Source organism: Urtica dioica, chromosome 9 (genome assembly GCF_054948205.1).
Source record: "Urtica dioica subsp. dioica isolate 48M chromosome 9, U.dioica_male_clone48M_v1_H2, whole genome shotgun sequence".
NCBI lineage: Eukaryota > Viridiplantae > Streptophyta > Magnoliopsida > Rosales > Urticaceae > Urtica > Urtica dioica.
In genome coordinates, this window is record NC_142764.1 from 5,914,301 (window position 1) to 5,932,008 (window position 17,708).

A 17,708-nucleotide genomic window follows, 5' to 3' on the forward strand; every position below is an offset into this window, starting at 1 on the left:
GCAGCGTCTCTAAGTCTTGCTCGATGGTCAACGCGCTGAGTTAGATATCATCCAGAGGTAGCTCTCGGAGAGCGAAACTTTGTGCGTCCAAACAGACCGTGACAACGAAGGCCTTTTGAAAGAGTTAGCCACTACCAACAAGGTGAAATTTGATGCTCAGATGGAGAAGAAGAACTTGGAGGATGATTGGTAGATCGCTCTCGAAGAATCCCGTACAACGCTGCTATTCGGTGTCGTGAAGAGATCGCGAAGGAAAACTATCCCCATCAGAACACCTTTTGCTTTGTTGATGGGGTGTTTCCTCTGCCCTTTACTGTCGGCCCTAACAATGTTCCTCTTGCCACGCATGTAAGCGGGACTCCTCAACCGGCCTGCCATCACAGCGGAGGCAGCGAGGTTGGCCAATCCGACAACCCTGTCACTCGTGGCGAAAATGAGCAAATCGAATACAGCTCTGAGTAGCTCCAGATAACTTCTATCTCTGTGGGCTCGCTTATTGTGAGCACACCTTTCTTTCTTTTGATTTCGTGCCACTGTTTGGAATTTGTGTTATGTTTCAATTTGAGCGCCATTGTTTAGCGCTTGCAACTTCTTTTTGTTTTTTGTTTTGAACCTTTGGTGTTTACTCTCTTCTGTTATTTTCTCTTATGGTTTTGTTTAGACCCATTTGAGTTGCATTTCACCTCATCAAGTTTTCTTTTCTTGGTGGTTGTCTTCGATTGACCGATTGAGGCATAACCGATTTTCACAGTTTGAGCCTTGTATGGTCGTGCTATCACATCCAATGACTCGGTTTTCCGCCGACGCTGGCGAAACGAGTTGTTCATTCTGCGGGTGCAAGCCATTGAACCTAACAAGATTCGTCGCATGTCGGCTACGTGTTGGGTGGCGAGCGGGGCCACTTACCCAATGAATGTGGCGCATGTTGGCACACATATCATGCATAGGGATGGGCAAGGTGTAGACTTCGTTCCCAACGACTGTGGTACCTGGCGGTGCACGTGTCATGTATTGAGTTTCATCTATTGGAATAAGACTTGATTCCTACTGAATGCAGTACATGTCGGCGCGTGAGTCACCTTTTTGTGTCGAGCTGACCGCCTTTCCTTCTACGCGAGTACGTCGCGTAGAGTGTCCAGCATAAATTTTCGTATCTCCTTAATTTGTGGGTGTTCTATCCTTATTAGCCCCCCTAGTTTTTTGGGTAATTGTAAGAGAACCTAAAAAACTGTAAAATAAGAGGCGATGGATGATGCGCAAAAATAGTTTATATTGCTTTGATCTTGAAGTTACATTTTTTGGCTATCACCGTTGTTACATGATAAAATATAAAAGTAGAAGTCTTGAAATAATAAGGATGCAGAGAGATGCAAAGAGCTTTATTGGTAGTATTGCTTCAGGTCCTTGGCATTCCACAGATGAATGTTCCTTCCATATTTTCGAGCTCGCCAGTGCCATCGTTTATAGCTCTGAGCACACATGGTACAGAGCCTCCCAGGTGGGCCTCAAAACTCCAGCTCATTTCACCCTGGTGTATTGAAACACCCTTATGAGGATGAGGCTTCCATCGGCGAACTTTCGTAGCTTGGCCTTTGAGTTGTAGTATCTCTCGACCTTTGTTTTCTACGGGCCAAGCAGGTCAACGCGTCTGTCCTCATTTCGTCAATGAGGTCGAGCTAGAGACTCATCGCCTCATCATTACGGTCTTCCTCGAAGGTTTCTACACGAAAGGTCGGGAGTTCGGTCTCAATAGGGACCACGGCCTCGACGCAATGTGCGAGGGCGAATGGGGCTTTACCGGTCGCATTTCACACGGTCGTTCGGTACACCCATAACACGAATGGAAGCTCATTAGCCCATACTTCTTTCTTCTCCTCCAATTCTTCGTTAGATTTTCCTTGATCATCCTATTAGCCGCCTCCACTTGGCCATTGGCCTTCAGATGGCTAGGGCAGGAACGTATTACTTATCTTCAACTATTTGTAAATCTCGCGGATACGCGTGTTGTCAAATTGGTTGTGGTTATTGGTCAAGATTGACGCGGAAATCCCAAAGCGGAAAATGATGTTCTTCCATATGAAATTGGTCGTGTTTGCCTCTATAATCTTCGCGAGTGGTTCCGCCTTCACCCATGTGGTGAAGTAGTCGATCGCGACGATCGCGTGCCTATATTGTTGCTGGGCTAGTGGCAACTCGCCGATAAGGTCGATCTCCCACTTCGCAAAGGGTTGAGGCACGATGATCGAAGAGAGCGGCGCAGGTGCCTGGCACGGGACGTGGGCAAAGCTTTGGCATTTGTCGCACTTCTTGGCCCACTCTTGCGGGTTTTTCTTCAAGGTCGGCCAAAAGTACCCCAATCCCAAGTGTTTCAGAGTCAGAGATTGTCTAGCGGTGTGGTTTCCGCATAATCCTTCATGGACCTCGCGGAGTGTATTCTTTTCTTCTTGCTTATTCAGACATCAAATGAGTGGCATCAAGTATCCTCTCCTGTACAGGGTATCTGATAGGTGCGTTTATTACGCGTAAAACTCCTATTTCCCGGACTAAAAACTAACGAGTCCTCAAGTGTTTTTGATAGTTTTTGTGTGTTTATGAGTGATTTTCAGGTTTAAGAGGTCAATTGGGTCTTGAGGAGGTTATTAGCGCATCATGTGACGATTCCGAACAATTTCAAGGAGATTAATACACATTTGGACAACTTGGAGCGAAACAAGGAACGACGTCCTCTTCGGCAGGATTTTGGGATTTTTAAATGATGATTTTGGATGATGCACTTCCAGAATTGGATAGAGCTCCCTCTTAGCTTTCCAACGCATGTTTATTTGCAGAAATCGGACGTCGGAGTTAGGAGTTACGACCGTTTAAAAAACGGTGTGCAGCGAACTGGAAGCGCGCGGCGCGCGGACGAAAATTTCGCCGTTTTTGCCTCCAGAGTTGTATGCGCGAACCGCGCGAAGCTGAAAAAATGGTCTGCGTGGCGCGCAGACAAAAGTGCGCGCCGCGCGGTCCCGAAATCAGTTTTTTCCAATGTTGCGTTTCTGAGTGGATTTTGGCCATTTGATCAAAATGAAAGGTCCATATGGCTCCGAAAATGACCCCATTCAGCCTTAAAAACACAAATACAATCATACTAAGGCATGCAAGGCTTTGAAGATATCATCTTATCTAATATGAGAGAGAGATTTTCTTTGCTCTTCATGTTTTCTTAGAGTTTCTCTTGGTTTTGCTTTGGAGAAGAAGGAGATTGGAGTGTCATCTCACCGGAATTCATCCAGCCACCACCACCACAGTTTTATCCTCTTCCTCTATCTCTTGAACTTAATTTATTTATGAAGATTATGTCGGTTTCATTGTTCTTGGTTTATGTTTGCTTTGTTCTTCGTATCACCATGAACTAAGCCTCCATAAGGCTATGGTGTAGCGAGTTCTTGACGGTTATGGATTCCTAATGCTAGATTGATTTTATTGTTGTTGTTCTTGTCATGTTGCTTAGTTCAAATCCATGCTTAATGCCTTGTATGAGATTAGCTACCTTATGCATGTTTTATGTTCAATTTTAATGCTTGAGAAAGATTAGGTTGTTGTGCTTTTGATTTGGATTACTAAAATACATTCCTAGGCTAGAGATAGCTAGGCTGTTTTAGAGTCGTGTGTGTACTCTTGTTGTGAATGCTTGACGGGCTTTTTAGGAGTTGAGATCGAGAGATAAAACTCCGGCATTGGGTTTAGGTTGCTAGATGCTCGAGAGAGATTTAGTGATACGATTAGCGTGAGTACGAGTAGTAATATATGAACAACAATAATCGTGCGTAATTTCCGTGAATCCAAATCGTAGATTGAACTCGTGAAATCATAGTCTTCCGTCTTCATAATCGTAAAACCGTTCTTTAGTTTTGTTATTTATTTTATTTACTTGTTAGATAATTTTGTGACAAACCTTCTATCTTTATTTTTGGGTTCTCATTCAAACTTGTGAATCTTGAATCTTCAATTTCGCTAGTCCTCGTGGGATCGAATCGTTCTTACGATTTATTACTATTGCGACCACGTGCACTTGCGTGTGCGAGAAAATTCGCAACAGTATCTCCCCTCATCGTCTACCTCGTCGCCAAGTTTTCCCTCTTTAATATCAGGTGTGGAACCTGGATTGAGATATTCTACCAACGGAGTCATCCATGCATCAAATGCCCGGGGGCTGGCGACGGCGTTGTACTCATGAATCCCGATAGGGAAAAACTGAGGTACGCACTATGCTTCAAGTTCAAAGCCTAGAAAAACGAGGCAGAATACGAAGCTTTGATTGTGGAATTGGAGTTGACACGCAAATTTGAAGCCTAAAATTTACGCATTCACTGCGATTCATAAATTATTATGAATCGGGTGAAAGGTGACTACGCTGCATAATTCAACATGACCGCGTACCTATCAAAAATGCAAAAGTATCTTGAGGCCCTCTCATTATTCAAAATAGTGCAAGTTCCTCGCGAGGAAAATTTCAAGGCTGACGCCCTGGAAGTGCTCCTCGCATCTGGCATAGATGGGGAATGAAAAGGTAGCATTCTCATCGTAGAGTTGAAACAGCGATGACGAGAACGATAGCCGAGAGGACAGTCAAAGTGCTCTACCGAGAGAAACACCTCCTCGCCAAGCGCTCAGTGGGGACCTTAGAAAGCACCTAACTGCTCAAACGAACTTCCACGGCGATGATCTTTGACAAAGGTTGAACACCTGGGTTTGAGTGGTTTAGGAGTCATAGGCCTGGGAGCATTCAGTCCATCCGAGGTCTCTCTGAAGCCTTCCTCGCCCGATTCTCCACGCTCATGGCAATCAGGTCACAAGAGCTTGCGATTCCCAATCTGGCCTTGTCGGGCCGCTAGTTCTCTTCTTTGACTACTTGTCGTTGTAGCCTTTCTTCGAATCTTCTTTCTTTTACTTTACTTTGAATTTTTCCTTCCCTTCCTCATTGGGCCGAGATGTGGAGCGAACATCCTCTAAGCTCGGAAGCATAATAAAGCAGATTTAGTGATTTAGACTGATGATCCCAGAGAGTATGGGTGTGCTCAGATTATGAATGGCTTACGGATTGTGAGGAAAGGACTCATATTTATAGGAGTTGGAACGCACGTATTGGTTGTGAGGAGAAAGCCGGTCGAGAGCCCACGGTTTGCGTCGCGTGGGGCCTTGTCAGTCTAGGCGGGGCCTGTGCGATCGTTGGTGAGGCCTGCGGGGCCGTGGCGTGATGTTGGCGGAGCATTGGACTCCTAGGCGGGGCCTAGGGGTTCCGGGTGGACCCTCCGTGCGGGTTCGTCGGTTTGGCGTGCGAGGCCGGCCACGGGCGAACCCTTGGGGCTTTTCCCTTTCCGTCCACGGAGCCTGCTCCTTGAGAGCTGGGCTCTGCACTTCCCCTTGTCGAGGCTTCCGGGCCCCGCTCGAAGCCCACGCTGCCTGCCCTCGTGAGCTGCGACTTGCTTGAGGCTCGCGAGGTCCGCTCGGATCCGGGGTGATGCGATCTGATCATTCGGTCCTCGCTGGAAGCTCGCAAAGCCTGTCTCGTGCGGGCTGGGCTTCGTATAAGGTTCGTGAGGTCCTCCCGGTTTGCATATTGGGTTCGCCCGGACCGGAGCTAGGATTCATCGGATTTTGTCTTTTTTCGGGAGTCGATTTTGACCCTATAGCATTAAACCCTAGGGCCAGGACAACGAGGTCATGCGTGGCGACTCTCCGAGTTCAATTGACAAAGTCCTGCGTAACGAACCCTTTGGTAGGACGACGAGGTCCCACGCCCCACTTGGCGACCCCTTAGGCCGAGACGATGACAAACACGTCGCGGAGGAGTTGACAGCGAGTCTTTATCCACTCCCTTTGGAGAATCCTACGTTATCGGATAACATAGTTGAGGTAAAACCTTATCCGAGGTTTTAGAATATTATTTTGATGGTCCTGGAGTGGCTGATGTGACCTCGCCCCCTAGCTGTGAAATCCCAAATTTAAGATTAATTAAAAGGCTAAAATATTTGTACCCGCGGAGGCTGCCCAATCGACGAACTGTCCCCTTGACGGAGAGGCCACCGATTGGGTCGGGCGTCCCCCCACCCAGGATTGACGAGGAGCAAGTCGATTTTGGTTCTGAGTAGCTGGCTTCATTTTGATTTTCTGCGCACTAGTTTAGCGCTTGCTTTCTTTGATGCTTTTCTTTTGGATATTTGTCATATTTTCTTTTTTGTTGGGTTGTTTCCGTGACGTTGATCATTTTCCTTAGAACATCTTTGGTCTATTATGCATCTTATTTCCTTGATTTACTATGTCTAGCATAATCGATTCGCGCAATCCGGTTGATGCATGTCTTACAAACCTTGGTTTACTATGCCTAGTGTAACCGGTCTACACGGCTTGGCGCCATACTCAATGGCTAGGTTTTCCGTGGACGTTGGCTAGACCAATTTCGCCCGACGGGCCCAAGCCTTTGAAACCCATCGGCCACTCGCTGCCTATCGGCGCACGAGCTGGGCGGCTAGCGGACCCCTTTCCTGGTGTGTACGCTACCTGTTGGCATTCGTGTTGTGAATCAGGACGGTCTTGGAGTAGGTGTAGTTCCCAGTGAGCATGGTACCTGTCGGTACACATGTCGCGTTTTGGGTGTTGACTGCTGTCTTAGGATTAGCGTCCTGTGTGCGGACGCAACCCCTCGGCGATTCGCTACCTTCCGGCGTGCGAGACACTCATGAGTTCGGTGGACCGCCTTTTTGGAGTCGTGCGAGGGCGTTGCACGAAGGGTGTATACCTGTTAGCCCCTCGAGTTTCTTGGGTACTCGCAGAGGAGACTAGAAATTATAACAATGCGTAACCGAGTTTAAGATGAAACGTAATCCCATGGTCTTATATTGCTTGAAAGAAAATAAAATTACATCCCAAGGCCATCAACCTTGTTCAAATTTGACATTGTCACTTAACAAAATTGGAAAATGGAAAAAGCAAAAGGAGCCGAGGGCGAGCTTTACTGGTAGTACTGCCTCAGATGCTCGGCATTCCACGGGTGAGTGAACACAAGCCCTTCTAGGTTCTCGAGCTCGTAGGTGCCACCATGTATGGCTCGGCGTACACAATAGGGCCTTCCCAGGTGGGACAAAGAACTCCTGCCCCTTGCACCTTGGTGTTTTGGAACACTCTTCTGAGGACAAGGCTCCCGTTGGTGAACTTCCGAAGCTTGACCTTGGAGTTGTAGTACTTCTCGACCTTCCTTTTCTGCGTAGTGAGGCGGGTCAGTGCATCTGCCCTCTTCTCATCTATAAGGTCTAGCTCGAGCCTCATTGCTTCTCCGTTGGCGGTTTCTTCAAACTCTTCGGTGCGAAAATTCGGGAGCTTGGTTTCAACGGGGACCATGGCTTCAACGCCAAACGCGAGTGCGAACGGGGTCTCATCGGTCGCATTCCGCGCGGTCGCTCAGTATGTCCACAGGACCAAAGCTCTTCTGCCTATGCCCCATTTCTTTCTTCTAACTTCTTTTTCAGGTTATCCTTGATCGTTTTGTTGACTACTTCGACTTGGCCATTGGCCTGAGGATGCTGAGGGGAGGAGAAGGCCTTGCTGATTCCCAAATGCTTGCATATGTCACGGACGCGCGCATTATCGAATTGTTTCCCGTTGTCGGCCACGATCGAGGCGAGGATCCCGAAGTGGCACATGACGTTCTTCCATATGAAATTAGTTGTATTTGCCTCCGTGATCTTCGCCAATGGTTCCGCCTCCACCCACTTCGTAAAGTAATCGATAGCCACAATTGCGTGCTTGCATTGTCGCGGGGCCGTAGGCAGCTCGCCGATGAGGTCAATCCCCCACTTCGCGAATGGTATGGGTACGATGATCGGACATAGCCGTGTAGTGCCTGGCGCGGGACATGAGCGAACCTCTGGCACTTGTCACACTTTTTGGCCCACTCGTGGGAGTCCTTTTTCAAGGTTGGCCAAAAGTATCCGAGCCTCGGGAGTTTCTGAGTCAAAGACTGTCTGGCGGCGTGATTCCCGCATACGCCTTCGTGCATCTCTCGGAGCGCGTTCTTTGCTTCGACTTCGCTTAAGCACCGGAGGAGAGGAATCGAGTGCCCCCTCTTGAATAGGGTGTCCCTTCTCATTGTGTATTTGGGTGCCAAGCTTCTCAGCTTTCTTGCTTCTTCCTTATTCTCGGGAGTGACTCCTAGCTTGAGGTACTCTACGAGCGGCGTCATCCACGATGGGGGTGACACGTCGTCAATCACTCCTACATCACTTCTCGAGACGTAAAGTCGGGTCAGCACTTCTATCGGAACATTGTCTTCTCCCTGTTCGTCTATCCCTGATGCAAAGCGTGCCAGGGCATCGGCCTCGATGTTCGCCTCGCGAGGGACTTGGACTATGTCGAACCACGAAAGAGCTTCGAGGTTCTTCTGTGTTTTGGACAGGTATGCGATCATGCTTGTCTCCTTGGCTGCGTAGTCGCCCTTCACCTGGTTCACAATTATTTGCGAGTCACAGTGGATGCACAGGTTTCGGATTTCCAGCTTGTTAGCCAACGATCAGAGCTTCGTACTCTGGCTCGTTGTTGGAGGCCTTGAATTCGAATCGCAGAGCGTATCTCAATTTTTCCATATCGGGGTTTGTGAGTATGACGCCGGCGCCAGTCCCCCGAGCGTTTGATGCACCGTCCACGTGAAAATCCCAGACCGGCCCTATCGGGTCATTGGTCCTTTTCTTCGTTGACCCGTCGTGATCGTTCTCCTTGTCTTCCTTGTCATCATTTGATGGGGGTGTGCATGTGAATTCCGCCACAAAGTCGGCGAGGGCTTGACCTTTGATGGCGGTTCTCGGTTGAAACTCGATCCCATACTCTCCTAGCTCTTGGGACCATATGGCCATTCGTGACGAGGTCCCTTTTTGTAGAGCTTTTTCGATGAGATTTTCCGTACGCACCGTGATAGGATGTGCTTGAAAATAGGGGCGTAATTTTCTCGCGCTCATGACTAGGGCGAGGGACAATCTTTCGATGTCCAGGTATCGAGTTTCAACGTCGAGGAGCGCCTTGCTAACGTAGTACACCGGCCATTGGACCTTGTTTTCTTCGTGTATCAGGATTGCACTCACGGCCCTGTCGGAAACTGCGAGATAAACGTACAAGGTTTCATCGTCTTTAGGGTTTGCGAGGAACAGAGGGGAGCTGAAGTAGGCCTTCATTTCACGGAATGCCTTCTCGCACTCCTCCATCCACACGAATCTATTGGTCTTCTTAAACACCTTAAAGAATGGCTGGCATCTGTCGGTGGCCTTGGATATGAACCGCCTTAGGGTGGTGATCCTTCGTGTCAAGCTCTGTACCTCTTTAACCTTATGTGGCAACCTCATTTCCAAGATCGGCGGCTCACCATGTAGCCCAAGAATTTCTCGGATTCAACCCCGAAAGCGCACTTGTTGGGGTTGAGCTTCATTTTGTATCACCGCAGGATCGTAAACATCTCTGTGAGGTCTCGGACGTGGTCGTGGGACTTGAGACTTTTGACTAGCATGTCGTCCACGTAGACCTCCATTGTCTTGCCAATTTGGTTGGCGAACATTTGATTTGCCAGCCTTTAATACGTAGCACCCGCATTTTTTACGCCAAATGGAATGACCTTGTAATAGTAGAGCCCGCGGTTCGTGACAAAGGTGGTTTTGATCTAATCCGGCTCGTTCATGAGGATCTGATTGTACCCTGAATAGGCGTCCATGAAGCTTAGCAGCTCATGGCCCGCCGTGGCATCTACGAGTCGTTCGATCCTCGAGAGAGGGAAGCTATCCTTCGGGCAGGCTTAGTTGAGATCCTTGTAGTCGATGCAGATCCGACACTTCCCGTTTGGCTTCTTTACCATTACGACATTGGACACTTCCCGTATTAAGTTGGCGACGAGAAGTTTATCAACCTCTTCACCAATGGCCTGGTATCTCTCCCTGCTGAACGCCCATCTCGGTTGGACGCGTTTAATCACCATCTTGTCGTCGTTGAGGCGGTGGACCATTATTTCGGGGTCGATACCCGGCATATCGGCATGTGTCCACGCGAAGACGTCCTTGAACTCACGGAGGAAGGTCGCGAATTGGAGTCGGATCTCGGTCAGGAGCTAGGCGCCTACCTTGACTATCTGGTCTGGCATGGCGTGGTCCAGCACGATGGGAACGAGGTCATCTGGTGTCTCCACTTTCCGACGCTCGACATCATCCCTTTGGTACAACTCCCCAAAGGTGCCTCCTTCCTCGATCTTTCATGGGAATTTATCTCCAAGCTGGAAGACGGTACTCACCATCTTCCCCTTCATCTTACCATCCACCCCCTGAATGTAGCACATTCTCGCCATCGATTAGTCTCCCAACATTATGGCGATTCCCTTCTCGGTCGGGAATTTCATCATCAAATGGTAGGTGGAAGTTATGGCCTTCAGCCGGTTGAGAGTTGGGCGACCTATGATGATGTTGTAGGCAGACGGTTGATCCATAACTAGGAATGACACGATATGGGTGACCTCAATTCCCCCAGGAGTCCTGAAGGTAACCAGGAGGTCGATAGTACCCTCCGTCATCACCCTCTCCCCGGAGAAGCCGAAGAGCGGGGTCGAGATTGAGGTCAGTCTCAGCCAGGTCAGCTTCATCCTGTCCAAAGCCGATTTAAAGATGATGTCGACCGAGCTACCATTGTCGATCAGGATTCTTCGGATGATGTTGTTAGCAACTCGCGCTGAGACGACTATTGCGTCGTTGTACGAGTGTAGCACTCGCACCGTCTCTTGGTTGGTGAAGAACATGGACTCAAAGGGGGTCGGAGGTGGAACCTCGTACGTGCGGTTGATGTGATGGGCTATTTTCCCCTTAGAGACTTCCCGCACGTACTTCTTCCTCTGCGTACTTGAGTCCCCGAGCTCGGGTCCTCCCATAATCGAGCCCACAACGTGCATTTGTGAGCTTTCCGGTTCATTGTTCGCAGTTCGGTCAATAACGGTAACCGTCGTCTGACCCTTCCTTTCCTACCGCGAGCGTTCTCCGCTTGCCGCGGCCGTCCCGACTATTCTGAGGACGACTCCTTCAATTTCCCATCTTGGATGAGGGCCTCAATCTGACGCTTGAGTTGGTAGCACTTGGATGTCATGTGCCCATGGTCTTGGTGGTATTCGCAAAACTTGCTTCTATCCCGCTTCGCGGGATCCTTCGTGAGAGGAGCGAGACTTCCCAGCTTGTCGCAGTGCAAAGCCAGTATCCGCTCTTGCGGGGTGTTGAGAAGGGTGAATGTTGAGAACTTTCGAAAGCTGTCAACATGCGAGGGTCTTGGCTCGGGAATGGAGCGACCGTTAGGGGTCTAGCCTCCCATATTCCTCCTCTTTCGATGGTCGGAACGATCCCCATCCTGGTTGTCACGACGGTGACCACTTTGTCCACCAGCTTTCTGGCCGTCTCAGCCATCGAGGTAGTCCTCGATCCCCATGTAAGTGCGAGCTCTTGACATGAGCTCCGCCATGTCTCTTGGGACCTTTCCGATGATGGATTTGAGGAAGTCGCTCGTGCGTGCTCCTACAGTGATTGACGTGATGGCGTCCTTATCGTCGAATCCCTCCACTTTGTGGGACTCCTCGGTGAAGCGAGCTAGATACTACCTCAAGGTCTCGTCCCTCTCTTTCCGGATGGACAAGAGGTACGCCTTTGACTCCTTTTGTGCCACTAAAGTGGCAAATCAAGAGAGGAATGCCTCTCGCAGGGCTCGGAAGGACTGGATGCTTCCCAGTCTCAGACTTCGGAACCACTCGAACCCCGACCCGGTGAGAGTCGGGCTGAATGCCTGGCACATGATGGCATCAGACCGCCCTTGCATGGACATCCACGTCTCATAATGTTGGATGTGGAAGTTCGGTACGTCCGCCCATCGTAAGGTGGAATGGACGGTAGCTTGAAGTTTCCGATGCATGGCTACGCTAGGATTTGGGCGGGGAAGTGTGAGTAGGATTCCTCTATGCCGCTACAGGGCCTTCGGCCGCCTGACTCCCTCATTTCGATGATCTGATTCTGAAGGCTTTGAATCATCGTCACCATGTCGAGCCCGTTAGCTGGTCTGACGGCCGAAGCCACGAGAGTCACATGTCGGTGTTTGTTGGACGCTTGGTCCCCGACGTTAGCTTAAGGCCGACCTAGAGTGGCGGCGGTCAACGCGTCCCTATGGGAGTTAAGCCTTTGGCGGAAGTTCTTGCCTCGGGATTTCCTCTGAGCCGTCAAGTGCTCCCGAAGGTCCCCACTTTGTGTCTGGCGGGGCGCGGGCCCTTGATCGGGCCGTTCGGTGGACATCTTGGCTGTCGGCCCTGTCATCGTTGGGGGCGGTTCTCTCCCCGGCGAGGGGCCGTGTTCAGTCACCTCTTGAAATCGAGGGGGCAAGCCCCTGAGACTGGGAGCGCGAGCATTGGCGTGTCGTCGGGGCCGGCCTGGCCATGGTGTCCCTCGTCCTTTCGGACTGTGAGCGTACAAGGCTAGGGGTTGCCTCGTCAGTTCTTGACTCCCCCTCGTAGTCGGGATTGGAGTCGTCGTGGTTGGAACCACCCTCGACATCGTAGCCGAGGAGGTTGGCAATAAGCATGTTGTCCACGCCTGGGCGGTCTAGGAGCTCGGCGTGCCTCCGAGCCGTGTCCTCTCAGAGGACGGCTTTGGGGTCGGCTGCCGTGTCTTTGGGCTGGCTCTCGTTATCAAGAGGCTGCCCTCCTAGACGGTGCGCTAGGTTTCTGAGGTTGTACCTCGAGCCAGTCGCTCGGGTGCCTGCGGATGTGGTTGGAACTTGACTCATCTTTCGAGAGTCGTAGAAGTGTAGAAACGGAGGTTGGAAGGGAAAGCGTTGCAAAGGTCGAGAGGTCCTCTCCTTCTAGTGCCAAAATATTGTCGCTTGTTTTCGAACAACTATTTAGGAGCCTCAAGCGGTTAGACCCCAGGGCGGACCGAATGATCTCGCTTTGGCTCGAGCGTGTCAGACTTGGTATCCCAAGTCGTACCCTTAGCTGTTAATGATCCCTGGGTTCGTAGGAACACCTGAAACAAGGGAAAGAACACGTGAACTACAAAGGGAAAACAGAGGGGGTGCCTCTATTTACCTCTCCGACGTTGAACATTAGGGGGATTAAGGTGGAGTATAGAGGGTTTAGTGTTTAGAGGGTCGAAGCTTGAGAGAAACGAGTGAAGTATGAGTTCGACAGTGTTTCGGTACTCAATTTCGAATTACTTGAGTCAAGGGCTCGAGTCTCGTATTTATAGGCGACCAAGGAGCGTTTGAGGTCTCTTTGGTCATGTGAAGATGGGTCGGCCATTGGCCGGGTGAAGGAGTTGGGACGGCCAATGGCCGAGCGAAAGCTCGGTCGGCCAATGGTCGGGTGAAAGAGTTGGGCCGGTCAATGGCCGAGCAAAGGCTGGGCTGGTCATTGGTTGGACGAGAGTGTCGGGCCGGCCATTGGTCAAGTGAAACTCGGTCGGCCAATGGCCGGGCGAAAGTGGTTGGCCGGCCAATGGCCGGGCGAGAGTGTCGGGCCAGCCATTGGCCGAGTGAAACTCGGTCGGCCAATGGCCATGCGAAGGAGTTGGACCGGCCAATGGCCGAGCGAAGGCTAGGCCGGCCATTGGCTGGGCAAGAGTGCTGGGTCGGCCATTGGCCTAGTGAAGCTCGGTCGGCCAATGGCCGGGTGAACATGAAAGGCCGGCCAATGGTCGGACGAGGTGTTGGCCGGCCATTGGCCGGGCGAGGGTGCCCGATCACCCAACGTGACCGATAGCGTTGCCAGATCGCGTCGGGCCGATACCACTCATGAATATGTGATATTCATGTTGGAATTGATCTAGGGTTAAGAAAAGATTTAATGCTTCGAGTAAGCGGCGGAAAATAAAAATCTTCTTTTAAACAAGTAAAACAATTTTACTAACCTACACAAAGAGCAAGCACATGTTATTATTAAAACTATTGAAGGGCATTACTCGTTTACTAACCTTTGTGAAGCTTGAACGTTGAGAAGCCTTAGGAAGACTGAAACGTTCGTCTCCCCACGCAGCTCGTATTTCTTTGTTCTTCGGGAACTCAAGTAACCATGAAAGTTTCTATCACATAAATCACTCGAGATAAGAAGGAATTAATGTGTGGGCACTTTTACACACGACGACTCAAGAACAAGTCTAAGAGTCGAAGAGCTAAAACACTACGTCAAATGTGGACCTAGGTGCCAAAACAAAAATGAAAAGAACTAGAGAGAGAGAGAGAGGGAAAAGGGGCGGCCAAGTCTAGAGAGAGAAGCTCTCAATCTCTAAAACTTTGGGATGAGAAAACAATGAGAATGAGGGCCCTATTTATAGGAGAGGAATATCCTTCAACAAGGTAGTTTCCTCTTCTATAGAATATCACATATTCATGAGCAAATATTGCCCTTCATCCTATTAAGTCACACGGCCAACATCACCTTCTAGAAGGCCTTGGATTTGTTTCCTCTTTTGCTTTGTTTCTCTCTTGCCTTGTGTATGCCGCCCACCCTATTTCCTTATAGAGGAAATTTGTTTCCTCTTTTTCTTTTGGCAAGTATCTTCATATTGCCCTTCATCCTATTAAGTCACACGGCCAACATCACCTTCTAGAAGGCCTTGGATTTGTTTCCTCTTTTGCTTTGTTTCTCTCTTGCCTTGTGTATGCCGCCCACCCTATTTCCTTATAGAGGAAATTTGTTTCCTCTTTTTCTTTTGGCAAGTATCTTCATATATCAATGCACAAAATTGGTCTCTCTTTCTCTCTTGTTTGGACGGCCAAGGGGCTTCTAGATGTTTCTTCATTTGTTCATGACAGCATAAGAAAAGCCCACTAAGAATTTTCAAGTAAAATTCCATAAAATGAAATTAATCCTCAAGACTCAAAAATATCATCATGGCCGAGTGATATTTGTCATCATATGACAATGTCAAAACATTTATTGACATTCATTTCATCCTATGTCCAAAAAGATAAAAATACCCTTTAGACAATTTTCGTAAAACTTGTCTCGTTCTTGTGTTGACTTAGCTTCTAGTTTAACTAATCCTACTCGATATGATTTGTGACAGTGACCTCATGGATACAAATGAACAAAGCTTGACCTAACACACTTGGACTCAAAAGTTCACTAACTTTTTCCAAGTTTAGCTTAATGTCAACTGACTCCACTAAAGAGTTGAAACCGAGAATCTCTCGGTTCAAATGAATTTATTTTCTATTCAAGAATTCAAATTAATTATGATGAGTGGATCCACTGAATATTATCTATGTTTACCCTTCATGAATATCATCAGCTAGTCGGGATTTACAAAATTACCATTTTACCCTTCTAGCTGTTATTTCCTCAACTCCTTTGTCGCTTGTGAATAAGTTAGAAACAATGTATTGACCAGGAGCTAACAAGTCACATTGATTCATCCAAAAGAGTCATGACTGAATTTGGACACTGGCCAGTTCATTTATTCACATTCCAAGGAACAAAGCATGAGGTGATATACATTGCATTTCAGCAATCTTGTACATGAATTCCATATCTATGAGATCTTCACAAAGTTACTCATGACATCTTCATAGCTTAGTATTTCACCAATAGATCCTGTTCATAATCACATAGTGAATCCGAACTCTGACTTTCTCAAATGAGAATATGTAAGCTATGAAATGACATGTCTCATTTCAGGATAGAGGTAAGCATGATGCGATTCATACGTAGTGACTTCGAGACTTAAGAGGTTAAATGGTTTGTTCTTATTTTGTCTCTAGAAGTGCACTAGTCAATTCAGTACCTTCAAAAGATACCTAGAAGAACTATAGAGTCTCCATCTCTCAATGTCCTATAACCAGACATCATACTTTCTCCTAACAATCGTACTGAGATCAATAGTCCTTTGATCCTTAGATTGTGAATATGCAGTTTTAAGCAAACCATAAAGAGTTTATTCATGCAAATCTACATTTGTCTCTTCAAATGTTGTTAGGTTTGTTTAAGGACTAAAGCCTATATGCTATCATAAAGCTTCAAACAGACAAGGAAGAATGAATGAACGTTTCAACTTTTATTAATGATTTAGCATTTACAAGCAAGAGTCTTCGTGAGACTATAGTACATCAAATGTACATAAATAGAGACTACTACTCTTCTTGTGGGCACCATTGATAACAATTCAATATAAAAGACGAAACTACCTCTTCAAGGCAATCCCTCCTCCTATAAATACCACACCTCATTCACAATATTGAATACACAAGTTTTTGAGATTGAGAGCTTCTCTCTCTATCTTGGCCGCCCATCTCTCTCTCTCTCTCTCTCTCTCTCTCTCTCTCTCTCTCTCTCTCTCTCTTCTTGTTCTTTTGTTTTGGCACATTGGTCCTCATTAGACCTAGCGCTTGAGCGTCGGAGTGTCCGCCAAAGGAAAACCTTTCGGGTCTCTCTAGTTCACCTTTGTTTTCTCTCACGGGTGATGAATAGGCCCCTGAAGATCCCTAGGAGGTCTGCGATCTCAGGCGTTTGGTGACACCCAGCCTACGTGCAACCTCAGGGTCCGGCCATGTGCTGAACCGCCGACGGCTCTTTAAGTGTTGACCCGATTCCGAGTGTTACAACTCTGATCGAGCTATAACTCTCGTATATATTCTATGAAAATATCGGTGCCCTCACCTCAAGCATAGCAATCAAACCAATGTTGAGCGTCATAGCGCGCCGGAGGCACTGCCTTTGCACCGCTCTTAGCTTACTTTATCTTCTTCTTACTCCCAGGCGTCCATGACGAACAAAGAACGTTCTTGAGCTAGAGGAGCAACACTCATCACTTTTGAGTTTCTCACACTTGGTTCGGACGCGACCACTTGATCCGGTCTCGGATCGAACCGCCCGTAGTCTTAAATGGTTATCCAATTTACGGCGGCAGTAGTTACCATTCTTTGTGTAATTTACTTTACTCACTACTCTAATTTGTTCCATCAATTCGTTCGGAATCGATTGTCTGATGCATTTACTTGACTCTACATTGTGCGACATCTTGTCTCTTACTATACAAAATTTAAGTGTTCTTTCATATTTTTCCCATCTGAGCATCTCACAATAGTTGTTGGTCGTCGTCATCGCATTACTCTTTGGTATGTCTAGGCTTCATTTATTTTTGTATATAGGTCTCATTTCACTCTCTGGAACTTTCAGGTCTTTTTAAATCAAGCAAAGACAATATCTTATATTTCTTTCAATGCCTCATGCTGTTGGTCGCCTTTAGTTTCAACTTTTTATGCAACACCCTCTCGCGATATTTAGTTCGACATTCAGAAATCTGAATGGAGCATATTGCAAGAAAAAGAAAAGGAACTTCTTTTATCTCTTAATTCTCTAATTGGACTTGCGTCTTTCATCCTTTCACGCGCTCATTTGATCAGATTATATACCCATTTCTTCATCGGATTCAGTTATTTCTTTCAGAAAATATGACACATATATATCTTATGTTTTAGTGAAATGTCGATCTAATATTTAATTTTCTAAAATATTAAGTTCTTATTTTTTGTTCAAATAAAATGACAAAATGATACCGTGAAATAGATAACAGTGCTAAAAATCTTCTTTTTATTTAATTTTTATTGATTTTTCCTTGACATTAACTATAATATTTATATGTAAATACAAATTATTTTTATCCATTCACGTCATATATGTT

At 47.6% G+C, this 17,708-nt stretch overlaps 2 protein-coding genes across 2 annotated transcripts; both read right to left on the reverse strand.

Annotated features, from left to right (window-relative positions):
- Nucleotides 1-1,976: 1,976 nt before the first annotated feature.
- On the reverse strand, nt 1,977-9,371 carry LOC149384688 (uncharacterized). Its single transcript, XM_089626128.1, has 7 exons — nt 9,081-9,371; nt 8,547-8,759; nt 8,027-8,479; nt 7,547-7,751; nt 7,147-7,382; nt 4,102-4,236; nt 1,977-2,447 (listed from the first exon to the last, which is right to left on the reverse strand). Exons 1-7 carry the CDS (start codon nt 9,369-9,371, stop codon nt 1,977-1,979), a joined length of 2,004 nt encoding a protein of 667 aa, XP_089482254.1.
- A 752-nt stretch (nt 9,372-10,123) lies between these two features.
- LOC149384689 (uncharacterized) lies at nt 10,124-10,951 on the reverse strand. Its single transcript, XM_089626129.1, has 2 exons — nt 10,523-10,951; nt 10,124-10,261 (listed from the first exon to the last, which is right to left on the reverse strand). Exons 1-2 carry the CDS (start codon nt 10,949-10,951, stop codon nt 10,124-10,126), a joined length of 567 nt encoding a protein of 188 aa, XP_089482255.1.
- Nucleotides 10,952-17,708: the final 6,757 nt, after the last annotated feature.